At 36.4% G+C, this 18,333-nt stretch overlaps 3 protein-coding genes across 5 annotated transcripts in view; 1 reads left to right on the top strand and 2 right to left on the bottom strand.

Annotated features, from left to right (window-relative positions):
- prkg3 (protein kinase cGMP-dependent 3) overlaps nucleotides 1–776 on the top strand; it is a 31,872-nt gene extending 31,096 nt beyond the window's left edge. Inside the window, exon 22 of the mRNA XM_067416728.1 lies at nucleotides 48–776. Within this exon, the coding sequence (XP_067272829.1) occupies nucleotides 48–134 (87 nt within the window). The 3' untranslated portion in view covers nucleotides 135–776. The remainder of the gene's footprint in view (nucleotides 1–47) is intronic.
- The window catches only part of nrl (neural retina leucine zipper), a 65,682-nt gene extending 60,926 nt beyond the window's left edge, over nucleotides 1–4,756 (bottom strand). Inside the window, exon 1 of one of the 2 annotated variants that reach the window (XM_067416732.1) lies at nucleotides 4,635–4,756. The gene's annotated coding sequence lies outside the window, so the exon portion shown is untranslated. The remainder of the gene's footprint in view (nucleotides 1–4,634) is intronic. The other variant, XM_067416733.1, reaches the window with a different exon arrangement.
- kcnk2b (potassium channel, subfamily K, member 2b) overlaps nucleotides 4,710–18,333 on the bottom strand; it is a 46,918-nt gene continuing 33,294 nt past the window's right edge. The window contains exons 5-9 of one of the 2 annotated variants that reach the window (XM_067416729.1): nucleotides 17,420–17,642; nucleotides 17,192–17,331; nucleotides 14,928–15,851; nucleotides 10,398–10,487; nucleotides 8,708–10,249 (exon numbers count right to left, since the gene is read on the bottom strand). In XM_067416729.1, the coding sequence (XP_067272830.1) occupies nucleotides 15,528–15,851; nucleotides 17,192–17,331; nucleotides 17,420–17,642 (687 nt within the window). In that variant the 3' untranslated portion in view covers nucleotides 8,708–10,249; nucleotides 10,398–10,487; nucleotides 14,928–15,527. Of the gene's footprint in view, nucleotides 4,827–8,707; nucleotides 10,250–10,397; nucleotides 10,488–14,927; nucleotides 15,852–17,191; nucleotides 17,332–17,419; nucleotides 17,643–18,333 lie in introns of those variants that run through there. The other variant, XM_067416730.1, reaches the window with a different exon arrangement.

The following is an 18,333-nucleotide window of genomic DNA, read 5'->3' as shown; positions in this document are numbered from 1 at the left end:
TTAAGTGTGTGTGTGTGTGTGTGTGTGTGTGTGTGTGTGGTTCTCAGGGTCCCTGCTATATAAACTTTGACCGCTTCCCCTACGATAAGACTCAAGCAGAGGAGGAGTTCTCCGGCTGGGATTGTGATTTCTGAACATCTGCCAAATCTTGAGCTCTCACGTACAATAAAACATCCAAAAGATATTTGCTCTGCAACACACTCATGGTTTAATTTTCTAATCAGCACATGTTAAATGAAGATAAGAACAGTAATTATATGACTCTTGGCATACAGTATGATTGAACTTTAGTAAAAGAGTCCGTCAGACAGCATTTTTTCATTATTTCAGATATTGTGACCAGCAATTTGTAAGCGTCCAGAATAGATTATTAAAGTTTTACATTGGAAACAATAGAAAAATCTTCTTATTTTTCAATTTAATGTGACAGTCTACATAATGGAGGCTCTTCAGAGATCATATTTGTTCCTTTTCAATAATAACCGTGTCATTCTTGTTTAGACGTATTAGTCAGTTAATAAATAACAATGTGAATTTGTGATTTAACAGCACTACTTTATTTACTCACAGTTTTAATTTTCTTTCATTTCTGATTAATCCTAAATGGAAAGAGGCGCACTTTAAAGCTAACTTTTTTAGTTTATTCTTAGCTAAAAACACTTAGTTCTTTCAAAAATATGTGCTCACTAATGTATATTTACTTCTTTCAAGTAATAAAGTATTCTTGTAAGTTTATAATATGCCATTGAAAATACATACGGGTGAGGGGTTCGAATGCCGGTTCGAATCGCCATGTTGGCCCTCCATCTTGAAAGTACCGTAGCCAAAGAGGGACATACCCGTAAATTCAAGCTTCGCCTTTCGCGTTTTAACACTCGATGGTAACCGTGTCGAATGTGAAGAGGGGGATTGCCGTGCTAATCTTGGACTAAATCGGCCACCGTAGGAGTTAAAACTAAATCAGAATTGAGAGGAACAGAAACTAATATTCACTGGATGGTCGTATACCTTTACACCGCTAGATGAGGAAAATATCACACAGTGGATTATATATAACCTGCGCAATAATTTTTAAGAATAAGATTTAATGTAGGAGACTTATGCAAGTTAGAGCAAATATGCAAGTTAGAGATAGAAACGGTTGAACACTTGTTTTTTCTGTGTAAAAACACATTCTGGAAAGATGCAATTGGATGCAACAAGGAATACCTACAAGATTGACAATGTCATGAAATGTTAAATGTGTTTGTTAATTAAGGATAAAAAGGTATATTATGTAAAAATAATATGTTGCTTTTGTTAAAATTTTACATACATAAATATATATATTTTTTAAACTCGATACAATACGATTATTGGTTTTTAAAGAGGAGTTTCGAGAGGGATGGCAAATCCCAAAGCATCGGATCTGTACCCCTTACTGGAAGATTTTGGTTTTATAACTTTGAGAAAAAAATCTTCTTACACCCCTACATTTTATTTTATTTTAATTTATTCATTTATTATTGTTCTTTCCCCCCCCCCCCCCCTTTGTCTTTAACTTACTAATTGTAATCTCAGTCGTTGTTTGTAATTCTTTCAACCGTGACTGCCTTTTTGTTGATGTTCAATATGTTTATGAATAAAAAATAAAATAAAACTTACAGTTTTAGTGTACTGAAATATCAAAATGTTAATATATTATGTTACTTGGCTGGATGATACGATTCGTATGTTCTATTTTTTGCAACATAATAAATATTTTTTATAATTCAAATGACTGTGATTGTGGTTTTGTGCTTTTATTGTTAAGGTATTATATTAAAGAATTATAGTAGCAGCATATAATGGAAATTGTAATGGAAACAATGCAAAAGGCCTTCTTAAAAGCACTGAAAAGCCATTTTTCTGCTTCAGTTTTGGAACAAATAACCTTTAATGTGTGTAATCTGTCAGACTCTAAAACAAGTCAAAGTTATTTTTATAGCGCTTTACACAATACACATCGTTTCAAGGCAGCTTTACAGAGAGTTATATTCTATGTCTAAGATATCTGAGTGATTTAAAGCAAGTTTTAGTGCTGGGCGATGTGACGATAGATCGATATCAAGTCTAGTAATGTATTTGTAAAGCGCTGTTTACATTGTTTCAAGGCAGCTTTACAGAGTTATATTGTGTATAAGTTTTAGGGCTGGGCGATGTGAAGACAGATTGATATTACAATCTATTTATTGTGTTTCCAGGACCAGCGTGACTCTAAACAGATGCTTATTATTTTAGCCTAAGCCTCAGTAAAACTGCTCAAGACTGGTTTACAACCAATGAAATGCTTCTATCGCTCTTTGGAAACAGGAAAAGCCTTCAAATAATAAATGAGTCAGTGCAAGCAGATGAACAAGAACGATTTGTTAATAAAAATACTGATTCTTTCTAGTGCTTTCAATCGACACACTGCAAAACATGCTCTTCTTACTCAGTAATTTTGTCTTGTTTCTAATCTAAATATCTAAAAATGCTTAAATCAAGATGCATTTACTAGATCAGTAAAATGACAAGATATTTTTTCTTGTTTTCTGGGGAAAATATCTAAATGAAGTGAGTTTTTGCTTAAAACAAGCAAAATGATCTGCCAATGGGGTGAGAAAAATAATCTTATTTCTGTTTGGGACGGAAACAAGAAACAAGATTTCAATCAGAAATAAGATTATTTTCCTCACCCCATTGGCAGATCATTTTGCCTGTTTTAAGCAAAAACTCACTTCATTTAGATTTTATTTTCAACAAAACAAGAAAAAATATCTTATGGCGTTTTACTTATGTATTAAATGCATCTTGATTTAAGAATTGTAAGATATTTAGACTAGAAACAAGACAAAACTGAGTAAGAAGAGCATTTTTTTGCAGTGCAGAACACATTCATTCACAAAATGAAGCACCACTAATTCCCATTTACTGATTTATTGCCACAGAACGGCCACTGAAAACACATCGATGTAGTTTAAATGAAAAAGGCTGGTGCAGTGAAATAAGAACACATTAACAATCACTCTTATATCAGCTTTAATCCTCTCATTTGGTTGAAAGATGCAAATCATCAATTACATAGCAAGTGTAAACTATACAATCATTAGTCAACTATGATTATTACTTTTCTTATTTCTCCCCTAAAATATTTGACCTTTGTCATAAAGTGATCCTAAAGTGTGAAATAATAATTACAAAATGCACTGTAAATTCTAATTTGAATCAATTGCATGCTCACATGTGGGAGATAACTACTTTAGAAAAACAATTCAAGCCTGTAAAAATGCTTCTTACTCAGTTTCATTAGTTATTAATCTACAGTAACACTTCTTCAGACCCCGCTCTTCACATTTTGATGCCCAAACATTACATTGAGATCAGTGTTTATTGTACACCATCGGGCTAAAGGACAGTATTTGAGCTGTGCTTGTAATTTATCCTGAAGCTCTGAGATCAGGTGATCTTCAAATGGATCTCCTGGAGTTTAAAAGTTGAACAGACCCTTAAAGACACATATACGCATATATTGCAGGGTAGGTACCTGTACTTAAAGGGTTAGTTCACCCAAAAATGAAATGTGTCATTAACTCCTCTCCCTAATGTCGTTCCACACCCGTAAGACCTCCGTTCATCTTCACACACAGTTTAAGATATTTTATATTTAGTCCGAGAGCGTATGCAAGTGTATGCACACTATACTGTCCATGTCCAGAAAGGGAATAAAAGGGAATTGGGCTTGTTTTCAAACCTCAAATAAAGATTCAAACGGTTATGAATCAGTGAATCGATCAATGATTCGGATCGCCAATGTCACGTGATTTCAGAAGTTTGACATGCATGTGATCCAAATCATTAATCGATTTGAGGATTGAAAACAAACGCGGAAGAGAAGACAATGCTGAATAAAGTCGTAGTTTTTGTTATTTTTGGACCCAAATGTATTTTGGATGCTTCAAGAGACTCTAATTAACCCACTGATGTCTCATATGGACTACTGTGATGATGTTTTTATTCCCTTTCTGGACATGGACAGTATAGTGTGCATACACTTGCATACGCTCTCGGACTAAATATAAAATATCTTAAGCTGTGTGTGAAGATGAACGGAGGTCTGACGGGTGTGGAGCGACATTAGGGAGAGGAGTTAATGACAGACATTTCATTTTTGGGTGAACTAACCCTTTAAATATAATACCCTCTTTATCTTTTATATCATCATCACTGTCAGGGTTACAACCATCTCAAACTTAGATGCAGCCACTATCATAGAAACAAGACTCACAAAAAAAGCCTTTAGAAAACAATTATTATGCAGCTTTATGGATGTAACCATGTAGCATATGGCACATTTGAAATCAATAGAATGAACACAACTCATTGGAAAAACATGCCTCTAACTAAATTTTTGCAAAACTACAAAAACTCACCGGCAGTTTTCAGCTAAAATGAACATTTGAGGTTATAAAATGAGTACAGGGGCAGATTATCAATTCATAAAAACTTTTGCACAATATGTTATGACCTCAAATATTTATACTATAGTGCATGATTTCTAAACAAATATATTTTTTACTTTTGTATTACACAACCAGACACATAGGCCTATGTAGTAAACATGCTTGGTAGCTCACCTGAATAGCGTGTTGCACTTGCGAAATAGTGTAAGAAGCAGAAATGTCGCCACAGGCACCTTTTCCAATGAGCATGGGTTGGATAGATTCTGGCTCACACAATAAGGGTGTTCACACTTGTAGTTCGGTTCTTTTGGTCCGAACCAAAGATGAAAATAATAGATTCAGTCCTTTATTCGCTTCGTGTTCACACTGTTAAATATAAAGGTACAAAGAAAAAGAAACGGCTTATTTGATTTGGGTCATTCCTGGGATTCACTGCCTTTTATGTCCCAGTAAGATCTTACTGCCTTTAAACATTGAACAATAGCGATTTTAAGCCTGTCTTAGTCATAAATAACATTATTTGATTTTTAAGCATATTGAAGTGGATTTTGAAGGTGTCATGAACTGGCTTTTGTTCTTTTTTTATACTGTAACTAATAAGTAATAGTCTATTTTGTACACTGGTTTTGAGGCTCTCTCCTGAACGCTGGGTTTCGTTGGGTGTGTCACTGGAGACTTGGCAGTAAACGCCCACGGCTGTGATTGGATAAGATTTGCATATTTAATGAGCTTCAGCTCCCCTGTCAGTTCAGTTTAGGGATGAGGGATTGATTTGAAAGCGGCAACTGCAATGATTCTCTCGACCACAGGGCTCGTAAACGTCTCTTTATCAAACAAACATAATGATTTATTTCTCATCTACCCTCGATTGATTGAAATATTATTTCTGTATTATATGGCCCACACGACCGGTCGATATAAGCGTGAACACACACACACACGTTCGGGCGCAGGACTACTATTACTACATATAAAAAAAGATGTTTTACTCACATAAGTGTGTTGCACCATTCCTGTCGGATCCAATATAAAAGGCACAACATTGTGTCTGCAAATCAACCTGAGACTTGTTTAACGATTCCGCAGTGAAATGAAGCGAACACACAAACAAGAAATACACTCAACTTATTAACCCACTCCACAGCGCCACCCAGTGGATTTAGTTATAACTGCCAGATTTAGAGGGATTAATCATGTTTTCACTGCATTTACGGACAGCAAATCAACGCATTAAAATTCGAATAGTATTTTTAGTTTTTGAATAATAATTACTGATAGAATATTCGACTATTCGAATATTCGTGCACACCCCTACTTGCTATCTTCTTCAACATGTTTATTACTGCTAGCTAACGCGATCCGATCAGCTCCATGAGTCGGTGGGTGGGGCTACTGAATTACAAATTCTGTAGAGGCGGCGTTTCATCGCGCAATGACTTAAGGATGAAGTTCACGATCATTTTTTTGGGCCTGGTGTCTATAAAAGCTTTTCTTTTACTAAAAAGGCAGTTTTTCAGCTCTGAAATTTAGAGGATATTCTTATATTACCATGACGTTTTATATTTGAAAAGCTCAAGGGAAAGTTAATTTCTCAATTCATCACCCCTTTAAGACATTTTACACCATTTTGAACCACCGTATATCACAATTTATCCTATGTCCCCAGGCCTTAGTATATGTTTTTTTTCTCTTTTTTTTTTTAGCATTTATAATCAAGGTTTTTAGTTTTCAAGGTTCAATTTATTGTCCACCCTGTTATTTTTATAATTTCCCTATAAATGAAAGTTGGGGAAAATGAAATGACATATCATAAAACTGACATCTCTTCTTTGGAAAGAAAAAAACGACATGGAAAAGTGAGTGAGATCCTCTATTTTAATTGTCTATTTTCAACTATTTTATCTTTCAAATTTGATGTAGTCAACCTTAGTACTTTGTCCATCCTGTTCTTAGTTTGTCCATCCTGTTCTTAGTTTGTCAACCCTGTTATTAGTTTGTCCATCCTGTTATTAGTTTGTCCATCCTGTTCTTAGTTTGTCCATCCTGTTCTTAGTTTGTCCATCCTGTTCTTAGTTTTTCAACCCTGTTATTAGTTTGTCCATCCTGTTATTAGTTTGTCAATCCTGTTATTAGTTTGTCCATCCTGTTATTAGTTTGTCCATCCTGTTATTAGTTTGTCCATCCTCTTCTTAGTTTGTCCATCCTGTTATTAGTTTGTCCATCCTGTTATTAGTTTGTCAATCCTGTTATTAGTTTGTCCATCCTGTTCTTAGTTTGTCCATCCTGTTATTAGTTTGTCCATCCTGTTATTAGTTTGTCCATCCTGTTCTTAGTTTGTCCATCCTGTTATTAGTTTGTCCATCCTGTTATTAGTTTGTCAATCCTGTTATTAGTTTGTCCATCCTGTTCTTAGTTTGTCCATCCTGTTATTAGTTTGTCCATCCTGTTATTAGTTTGTCCATCCTGTTCTTAGTTTGTCCATCCTGTTATTAGTTTGTCCATCCTGTTATTAGTTTGTCCATCCTGTTCTTAGTTTGTCCATCCTGTTATTAGTTTGTCCATCCTGTTATTAGTTTGTCAATCCTGTTATTAGTTTGTCCATCCTGTTCTTAGTTTGTCCATCCTGTTATTAGTTTGTCCATCCTGTTATTAGTTTGTCCATCCTGTTCTTAGTTTGTCCATCCTGTTCTTAGTTTGTCCATCCTGTTCTTAGTTTTTCAACCCTGTTATTAGTTTGTCCATCCTGTTATTAGTTTGTCCATCCTGTTATTAGCTTGTCCATCCTGTTATTAGTTTGTCCATCCTGTTCTTAGTTTGTCCATCCTGTTCTTAGTTTGTCAACCATGTTCTTAGTTTGTCCATCCTGTTATTAGTTTGTCCATCCTGTTCTTAGTTTGTCCATCCTGTTCTTAGTTTGTCCATCCTGTTCTTAGTTTGTCCATCCTGTTCTTAGTTTTTCAACCCTGTTATTAGTTTGTCCATCCTGTTATTAGTTTGTCCATCCTGTTATTAGCTTGTCCATCCTGTTATTAGTTTGTCCATCCTGTTCTTAGTTTGTCCATCCTGTTCTTAGTTTGTCAACCATGTTCTTAGTTTGTCCATCCTGTTCTTAGTTTGTCCATCCTGTTATTAGTTTGTCCATCCTGTTCTTAGTTTGTCCATCCTGTTATTAGTTTGTCCATCCTGTTCTTAGTTTGTCCATCCTGTTCTTAGTTTGTCCATCCTGTTCTTAGTTTGTCCATCCTGTTATTAGTTTGTCCATCCTGTTATTAGTTTGTCCATCCTGTTATTAGTTTGTCCATCCTGTTATTAGTTTGACCATCCTGTTATTAGTTTGTCAACCCTGTTATTAGTTTGTCCATCCTGTTATTAGTTTGTCCATCCTGTTATTAGTTTGTCCATCCTGTTATTAGTTTGTCAATCCTGTTATTAGTTTGTCAACCCTGTTCTTAGTTTGTCCATCCTGTTATTAGTTTGTCAATCCTGTTATTAGTATGTCAATCCTGTTCTTAGTTTGTCCACCCTGTTATTAGTTTGTCCATCCTGTTATTACTAGTTGGTCCATTCTGTTATTAGTTTGTCCATCCTGTTCTTAGTTTGTCCATCCTGTTCTTAGTTTGTCAACCCTGTTATTATTTGTCCATCCTGTTATTAGTTTGTCCATACTGTTCTTAGTTTGCCAACCCTGTTATTAGTTTGTCCACCCTGTTATTACTAGTTGGTCCATTCTGTTATTAGTTTGTCCATCCTGTTCTTAGTTTGTCCATCCTGTTCTTAGTTTGTCCATCCTGTTCTTAGTTTGTCAACCCTGTTATTATTTTGTCCATCCTGTTATTAGTTTGTCCATCCTGTTCTTAGTTTGCCAACCCTGTTATTAGTTTGTCCATCCTGTTATTAGTTTGTCCATCCTGTTATTAGTTTGTCCATCCTGTTCTAAGTTTGTCCATCCTGTTCTTAGTTTGTCAACCCTGTTATTAGTTTGTCAATCCTGTTATTAGTTTGTCAACCCTGTTATTAGTTTGTCCATCCTGTTCTTAGTTTGTCAATCCTGTTCTTAGTTTGTCTATCCTGTTCTTAGTTTGTCAACCCTGTTATTAGTTTGTCCATCCTGTTCTTAGTTTGTCAATCCTGTTATTAGTTTGTCCATCCTGTTATTAGTTTGTCCATCCTGTTATTAGTTTGTCCATCCTGTTATTAGTTTGTCAACCCTGTTATTAGTTTGTCAACCCTGTTCTTAGTTTGTCCATCCTGTTATTAGTTTGTCCATCCTGTTATTAGTTTGTCAACCCTGTTATTAGTTTGTCCATCCTGTTATTAGTTTGTCAACCCTGTTCTTAGTTTGTCAACCCTGTTATTAGTTTGTCCATCCTGTTATTAGTTTGTCAACCCTGTTCTTAGTTTGTCAACCCTGTTATTAGTTTGTCCATCCTGTTCTTTGTTTGTCAATCCTGTTATTAGTTTGTCCATCCTGTTATTAGTTTGTCAACCCTGTTATTAGTTTGTCAACCCTGTTCTTAGTTTGTCCATCCTGTTATTAGTTTGTCAACCCTGTTCTTAGTTTGTCAACCCTGTTATTAGTTTGTCCATCCTGTTCTTAGTTTGTCAACCCTGTTATTAGTTTGTCAATCCTGTTCTTAGTTTGTCCATCCTGTTATTAGTTTGTCCATTCTGTTATTAGTTTGCCCATCCTGTTCTTAGTTTGTCAACCCTGTTATTACTAGTTGGGCCATTCTGTTATTAGTTTGTCCATCCTGTTACTAGTTTGTCCATCCTATTATTAGTTTGTCCATCCTGTTATTAGTTTGTCAACCCTGTTATTAGTTTTTTCCATCCTGTTACTAGTTTGTCCATCCTATTATTAGTTTGTCCATCCTGTTATTCGTTTTTCAACCCTGTTATTGCTAGTTGGTCCATCCTGTTATTAGTTTGTCCATCCAAAAGGCACTGAACACCAGAAATGACCCATGTATATTTAGCAAGGGAGCTTACCAAACACTTCAAAAATGCTGTGTTCAAGGATAAATGCCATGTCACGAAGAGCTTATAAATCGTGTAAAGGAGTCACAACAGTGCCAGGAGTTTCTTTGTTGCACATAAATAAAGATCTGCTGCAAGGATATATAATTTCCAATGGGCACAATTGCGAATATAACAAGATTTTTTTTATTTTTGAGAGGTCTCATTTTACTTGGTGCACTCAAGGGTTCAGATGGAAGCGTTCACACTTGTTCAAATGAACAGCATTAACAGAGCAATCACACCAGGGTTTGTTTTAATAAAACCAAACCTGACAAGTGTGAACACACCCTCATTTTGTTTGTTTAAAGAGCTTGAAGATCTTAATTGCATCCTTATTTTTGTTGTTATCCAAGCAGAAATGAAACAGAATAGCACTTTAAGATTACAATCATATTGAAATCAGCATTTTGTTCTACCCTTTACAACCAGATCAAGTCATTTTAGTTAATTGCCTTCAAGAAAGTGTACAGACTTTAGAGTAAAAACTAGTAAAAAACAGTCCTGAATGTCACTGCAAGAGAAACATCACTTTCTGTCTCTTTCAGAGTGCCTGAGACACTTTTCATCAATAAAGAATCTTGTGTCAGATTTGTCTGTATCTCTTCATTTCCTCAAGAGAGTCGAGGCGAAAATGTACAATCATGGCTTAACAACCATAGTAGTCCTTGCAGTAGAGCTGGTGGCTTAAAATGTGTCTCAGATCTCCATGGAAACTGTGCACTCTCTCCGTCTCAGCCCTGCGATCTGGAAGTCAGAGGTTGCAGCGCTCGCTAAACAGAATAATACATTTAAACAATGGCATCAGCATAAAAACAATCATGTATTTTAAATATTTTGGTCTAGTTGGACTGCATTGAATGATCATGGAAACAAATCCACTGCTTTTATTAACAGTAGTTGTGATATTTTGGGTCGTACCTTGAGGTCTGATTGGTTAGGTTGGGGAAGGCAATTTGTGTCAGGATTGAGCATGTGGCTTTCAGTCCGAGGCAGGAGAATCATTCGACACTGTATGAAGAGAATCAGAGATGGAATAGCAAACCACTTAAAGGCACAATTGTGGCCTGAGAAAACCTGTAGACTCACAGTGAAACATTAGCACTGAAAGGAGTGGACAGGGTTATTTCTGCAGCTGATCTTATTGCATCTGCATCTGTAGGAGTTTCTCTTTCAGTATTTATGGGAGGAGAGTATTTAAATGTTCACAGACTTGCATTGCCAAATCAATCATCCTCTGTAATCCTGCAAACTCCCGACAGCTGGTTGAACCGGATCTTTCGTTTCTTTTTTAGTTGGACGTGCTACTTCGGCTTTTGCGTCTTACGTCATCAACCCGAAACTACAGTTTGATCAATTAAAGGGTTAGTTCACCCAAAAATGAATGGTTAATTCCTCACCCTAATGTCATTGGACACCCTTAACACCTTCGTTTATCTTCAGAACACAAATTAAGATATTTTTGTTGAAAGCTGAGAAAGGCTTCAGAAAGGCCTCCATTGGCATTCAGTACATTCCCACTCACAAGACCCATAAAGGCCCTAAACACATCGACACAAAGCCCATCTCACTACAGTGGCTGGACAATCATTTTATGAAGCGATGAGAATAGTTTTTGTGTGCAAAAAAAATCTAAATAATGACTTTATCCGCCAAGTTATTGTCTTCCGTGTCTCCCGTCTTGGAACCATATCTATATCTATATAACAAAAATCTTTAACCAGCTCAAAAAAAACGATTCATTCAAGAATTGAACATCACTAATATACATCACCAACAATAAAATGGGTGTTAGTTTTGTATCCTGCTTTATTTTCAACAGAATCCATTGCTATAAACAGTGCCGACTTTGTAAGGGAACACCAAAGCAATTTTATGTGCAATCAATGTTAGAAGGTTAGAAACCATCCACTTATTATGTATCACCCTTTCCAGGTCTAAAAGCTCCTTCAAAATCCCAAAAGCAACCAATAAACGCTGATCATATACACTCAAGTCATCATCTAACCTTTATCTCCGTACCGAAATCTCAGTTGTCCTGACATTTTGTATGAATCATTAAAATATCGGTGTCCTGTGTGCTGTGAGCCTTATCTTAATGGTGTGCTATAAATGAATAATGCTCCTAAAGGGCTTTTGAGATAGAGTAAAGGCTTGGACCCAGAAACAGTATTCAATACTTAATCACCAGACAGCAAGGACATAGGGAAAGGTGTTTGGAGTATATTAATGGAGCAGATCAGAAACAAGCCGTGCTGCCACAACAAATAGCCTACATGCACAGCAAAAACTCCAGTGTTAAATTAACTCTCCCCAGAGTTTATTTGGCTCCACGCTCAAGAGTGTTAAAAGTAACTCTGAAGAAGTGTTAAAGTTAATGAGATAATTTAGTGATTAATTAAGTGATGATTGACCATTAGTTATGAACACCTGATGATAACAAGCAGAATCACTGAAGGAAAGAGTCACCATTTTTAAGTCACCATTATGGAGATCAGGCTTTGCTTTAGTTGGGCTCTATTTGGGGGTTTATCATATGTGACATCAGTGGGTTCATTAGAGTCTCTTGAAGCATCGAAAATACATGTTGGTCCAAAAATAACAAACTACGACTTTATTCAGCATTGTCTTCTCTTCCGCGTTTGTTTTCAAACCTCAAATAAAGATTCAAACGGTTATGAATCAGTGAATCGATCATTGATCAATGATTGTCAAACTGCTGAAATCATGTGACACTGGCGATCCGAATCATTAAACGATTCACTGATTCATAGCCGTTTTAATCTTTATTTGAGGTTTGAAAACAAACACGGAAGAGAAGACAATGTAGTTACATATGGACTACTTTGATGTTTTTATTCCCTTTCTGGACATGGACAGTATAGTGTGCATACACTTGCATACGCTCTCGGACTAAATATAAAATATCTTAAACTGTGTGTGAAGATGGACGTAGGTCTTATGGGTGTGGAGCGACATTAGGGAGAGGAGTTAATGGCATTTCATTTTTGGGTGAACTAACCCTTTAAGCTTCCAAAGGCATGAACTGAACACGCGCTGAGAACAACTGCCGCGGTCGTGTTTACTTCAGCTCATTCACGATGTGTGTAATCTGACTCCTGCTGTGTTTGTGCTGACACTCCCTTTAGCGGCTAAATCACAATATATTGAACAGACACGTTCAGTTTTTTATTGTAGTGTCTGTTCTCTAACTGAACTGATTTTATGAAGATGAACGCGGTGGTGGGAAAGTAAAAGTGATTCAGTAGCGGTGGCTTTGGAAGTGGCACACAGGGCAGCGAAACATTCTGGAAATTGTTGTAAAACTTTTTTCAGGTGTCCGAGAACTATTGTGTGATTGGTCAGACATTTAATGTGGGTGTGGTTAATGCGGAGAAACGCAGATGATCGGCACCTGCTTTTCTCGTGAAGTATGGCATGTACTGCCAGAACGAACATTGTTCTTGTTCTTGCCACCTCGAGAAAACTAACAAATTGCTTTGTTCTTGCAGAGTATGTTCCAAGCTTTAACCTCACCAGAAAAAAAATGTCTATGCTTTCACTTTCCTTTGATCCCTATGGCTGAATAATGCAAGGACACTAGAAGGACACTGGTTGAAATATAAAGCTTACAAAATGTTTAACATTCAAAAGATTGATAAAAACTTTCCTTTAATCCCACTCTTCTCTAGCTTATGATACTCTAGAAATGTCTGAAACTTTTTATTTTGAGCACTTCTTGTGTTTATTTGCCTCTTCACAATGAATAGCTTGCTGTATTCCTCATTTGTAAGTCACTTTGGATAAAAGCGCCTGCAAAAGTAATAAATGTAAATATCACCCGTATTACACTCTGGCTGTTCATGGCCATTTTTGACTGGGAATAATAAATGTGTGACCCTTTTTAAAAAAAGCTTAATAATGAAAAAAAGGTAACTGACGCGACATGATGTCAGGCGTTTTGAACGGCGAGAGGAGTTACACTTTCTTTATAAGTTGCGGAAAGTGGTCTGGCGAGAGCTGGATCTTTTACATTATAACGTTTTTATAATGGATATTATGGATATTTTTCTTAGACAAACCCATCACTTCGCTCCAGAAGGCCTTTATTAACCCAGAGCCATGTGGAGCACTTTTATGATGGACAGATGCACTTTTATGATGGACAGATGCACTTTTATGATGGACAGATGCAATTTTATGATGGATAGATGCACTTTTATGATGGACAGATGCACTTTTATGATGGACAGATGCAATTTTATGATGGATAGATGCACTTTTATGATGGACAGATGCACTTTTATGATGGACAGATGCACTTTTATGATGGACAGATGCACTTTTATGATGGACAGATGCAATTTTATGATGGATAGATGCACTTTTATGATGGACAGATGCACTTTTATGATAGATAGATGCACTTTTATGATGGACAGATGCACTTTTATGATGGACAGATGCACTTTTATGATGGACGGATGCACTTTTATGATAGACAGATGCACTTTTATGATAGACAGATGCACTTTTATGATGGATGGATGCACTTTTATGATGGACAGATGCACTTTTATGATAGACAGATGCACTTTTATGATGGACGGATGCACTTTTATGATAGACAGATGCACTTTTATGATGGATAGATGCACTTTTATGATGGACAGATGCACTTTTATGATAGACAGATGCACTTTTATGATGGATGGATGCACTTTTATGATAGACAGATGCACTTTTATGATGGATGGATGCACTTTTATGATTGATGGATGCACTTTTATGATGGACAGATGCAATTTTATGATGGATAGATGCACTTTTATGATGGATAGATGCATTTTATGATGATAGATGCAATTTTATGATGGACAGATACACTTTTATGATGGACAGATGCAATTTTATGATGGATAGATGCACTTTTATGATGGATAGATGCATTTTATGTTGATAGATGCAATTTTATGATGGACAGATACACTTTTATGATGGATAGATGCATTTTATGATGATAGATGCAATTTTATGATGGACAGATACACTTTTATGATGGATAGATGCATTTTATGATGGACAGATGCAATTTTATGATGGACAGATGCACTTTTATGATGGACAGATGCAATTTTATGATGGATAGATGCACTTTTATGATGGACGGATGCACTTTTATGATGATAGATGCAATTTTGTGGGCTTAAAATTTTGGGTTTCCATTTATTGCCATTTTAAAGCTTGGAAGAGCAGGACATCTGAAAGAAGAATGTCATATATACCTAGAATGGCTTGAGGGTGAGTAAATAATGGGGTAATTTTCATTTTTGAGTGAACTATCCCTTTAAAGAGTCTCCAACCTATAATTATGACACTGTGTGCCCATCTCATAAATATGATAATTTTGACATGACTGAGGGCAGGACTGCTATAATCACATTCACTTACCTTCTGACTGTGCCTCTGCGCATCTGGTCATGGATGGTTGGGAATGTTCAACTTATAATATCAAGAGATTTATTCGCTGCAGAGTTGTACAAAAGATTTGTTTCCTGTGGAAAGTGTGATGTTGTGCCTTCATTGTGCTGGGCTTTGTCTTGGAGTGTAGTAGATTCGAGAGAGCTTTCTGTTGGCATTCCCATTCATTTCAATTGCCATTGCCTGGCTTCCGCATGCAGTGCCAGAATGCTGACATCCAGTAAATGTCTCGTGACTGCAGTCTATATTAGACTATTCTTGCAGATGAATGATAAAAAAAAAACATTCATGCGTTTTAGAGCTATCCAAAAAAGGGGGGATTCGTGAAGCATTCGTGAAGCAGTATATAAATCACAAATAACTCATTATTTAGTAAGAATGCATGGCTACTTTTCCATGGCCATCAATGGAGAACAATGCTCTTTGTCCACAAAATGGTGTCGTTCTATTTTCTTAATATGCAATGTATAGTCGTGGCTTTGTCCTCTCTTTTTTCCTTTCGTCTTATCCATCCTTATAAATCCATATTTTTGCTCTCACAGTTTGTCGGTGAATGACTTTAGTTTCAGTTCATTTGGTTTGTATCGTAGGGATCTCTCGATGTTCAGCGTAATCCGGGATGAGGCCGTTGAGGTATAAGCTTCCGCTTCGTACAAATGTGTATGGATACGTCTCTCTCTCATCTCCGAGATTGATTGAATGTGCACGTTTTCCCGGAGTCATCTGCTGATTGATAGGTGGGCTGAGGTTTATTTCACCGGACAGTTTGCGCTTGATCGATGCAGCACGCTGGAATTTGTCGTAAATGTCGACACTTAGTCGCCGACGAGTCTCCTTAAACTCAGCGGACACGTTAGCAGTCCACTCAGCCGCGTGAGCACGAAACTCTCCTACCTATGATGAAAAGAAAAAGATTGATCCTGTGGAAAACATTTAAGGGCTAGTGTGCCAAAAATCATGTTATTACCAGACCTGTATGTTTTTTCCTGAAATACGAACTGTGGTCATGTGTCAAGCTCCAAAAAGGACAACGACAGCATATGCACATACAGCGCCCTCCACTAATATTGGCACCGTTGGTAAATATGAGCAAAAGTGGCTGTGAAAATATCTGCATTGTTTATCCTTTTGATCTTTTATTTAGGAAATTCTAACCTTACATTGAAGTAAAACAATTCAGAGACAATTTTAAATTCATAGAAATGAGAATGACATTTGAGAGCTGGATCGAAGGGGAATATTATCTGTCAGTAATGGCTTCAATTTAAATAATAACTTCCATTTTGGTCAGTGTTTTACACAAAGCTAACATATGACTTCAAAATACATAGGACATTAGTTTAACCTGTTAACTGTAACCCTTTTTGAAAATATACATGAAAATTCACTATCCAAACTTAAATGGTTGCCATTCAAGAATGCTTTGGAATATAGGAATAAGTCTCTCATTTTAAAGAAGACAGTCAGCAGAGTATTGCTCAATCAATTCAAAAAATTGAAGTATAAAAAAGTTATGGAAGTTCACATTCACTGTATATCAAATATACTGTACTAGAATATATGTTACAACATAGTTTGTACTATAAAATTACTATCAAATCAAAGCCATATATCTAATCAATTTGTGTTCCAAATTTGAAGTTGATATCATAAAAAAGTAAGTTCCCATAAAATTTTGTTTAGGCGCTGTACCACAAATAGCCACCAGGTGTCACCAAAAAAATCCATTGATTTTTTAAAATGCAATTTCCTGTGTCAAATGTATATATTTTTGTCCGAATATCACAAACCAGTGCGCAGATATAGAACCGTGAGACTCAGACCTTTCAGACGATATGTGTTTTGTCAAGATTAGAAAAGGTTTTTATCATAAAGTAGTTAAATAAATATGAAACATGACAACGCCACTTATTACAGATTTAAACGATACGTCTATGGCTCTTTTATAATTTTGCCCTATTTGGAGCTTGACAGTCATGATGACTATGAACTGCCACTGGAATAAAAGCAGTTAAAAGAAAATCTTACTTTGGTGTTCCATGGAAAAAATCTTATGGGTCTGGAACAATAAGGTGTAACAGGAAGCAAATCTTTGAGAAAAGCAATGTGATATTTAACCCTTTAAGAAAGTAAATAGCTTCAGATTTGATTTGATCTTGACTCTAAAGCATAGCCTCGATGTGTGGGTGCAGCTGTTGTTTGAAGATGGCATTATTGATTGCATGAGAACACACCTCCTCCTTTGTTTTCTTGGATATGACACGAAACCAGTCTCCAATCATACTGAGAACAGCAGCGAAGTATGCTAAACCAATCAGGATCCAGAACCACACCAGGGGCTTGTAATAGTCCAGGTACTCCAACTCAGAACCACCTGAACAAACGAGACTCGATGCTAGAATCGGTTCTGTAAAGAGCTTTGCACATGCAGTCACTCACGTGTGTCCCGTGTTCATACTCACCACTGCTCTCTTCAAGATGGCGTCGCTCACCCTCGCCCGCGACGAAATCTCCGAAGCCAATGGTTGTCAGAGTAATGACGACAAAGTAGATGGACTCCAGCGCACTCCAGCCCTCGATGTGCTTGAATATGACGGCCGGCAGAGTGACAAAGAGGAGACATCCAAACAGAATGAAAAGAACCGTCGAGATCACACGGATCTTGGTTTGACTCACGTTCCACTTCTGAGGAGAGAGAAAAAAAGCATTTATTTATGGAAAGATGGAGGCATTCATGGATGGATAGATGGAGGGTTAGTCAATTCATGGGTGGACAGTTTAATTTGAAAGTCTAATAAACTGATTTGAAATGCAATATTAACTACAGATGCTGGCAGCAATTTGCAAATTCCAATGAATACAGTATATGAAGATAATGTAAAGAAATAAGATTTGATATCCTAGTGCTGTTATAAGACTGGGCCACCAAGGCCACTTATAGAAGATATAATACACATTTTAAATTTTTGTTCCTTACCACTGTTGCTTTTTGGCTTGCTCAGTGGTGGTTTACAAGACAATACACATACAGTAAATCATAATTTGCTGAATTGTGACAAACATAGCATATGGAACCATGCAGTACGTAGTGCTAATAATGTTTCAGAGGGTCAGTCTAGGTCAAAGTTCAGAATTTTTGTACTAGTCCTTCATGGCAAAAACTCCAGTGTTAATTTAACACTCCTCAGAGTTTGAGTCTATGCTCAAGAGTGTTAAAAGTAACACTAAATCAGTATTAAAGTTAATGAGATAATTAACAGATGAATTGGTTGATGATTGAACATTAGTGATGAACACCTGCTGTTAACAAGCACCGAAGGACAGAGTCACCATTAGTAGGTCACCATTATGGTGATCAGTGTTTGCTTTAGTTTTA

This window comes from Pseudorasbora parva, chromosome 15 (assembly GCF_024679245.1).
Source record: "Pseudorasbora parva isolate DD20220531a chromosome 15, ASM2467924v1, whole genome shotgun sequence".
Taxonomy (NCBI): Eukaryota; Metazoa; Chordata; class Actinopteri; order Cypriniformes; family Gobionidae; genus Pseudorasbora; species Pseudorasbora parva.
This window is presented reverse-complemented; position numbering and strand designations above follow the sequence as displayed.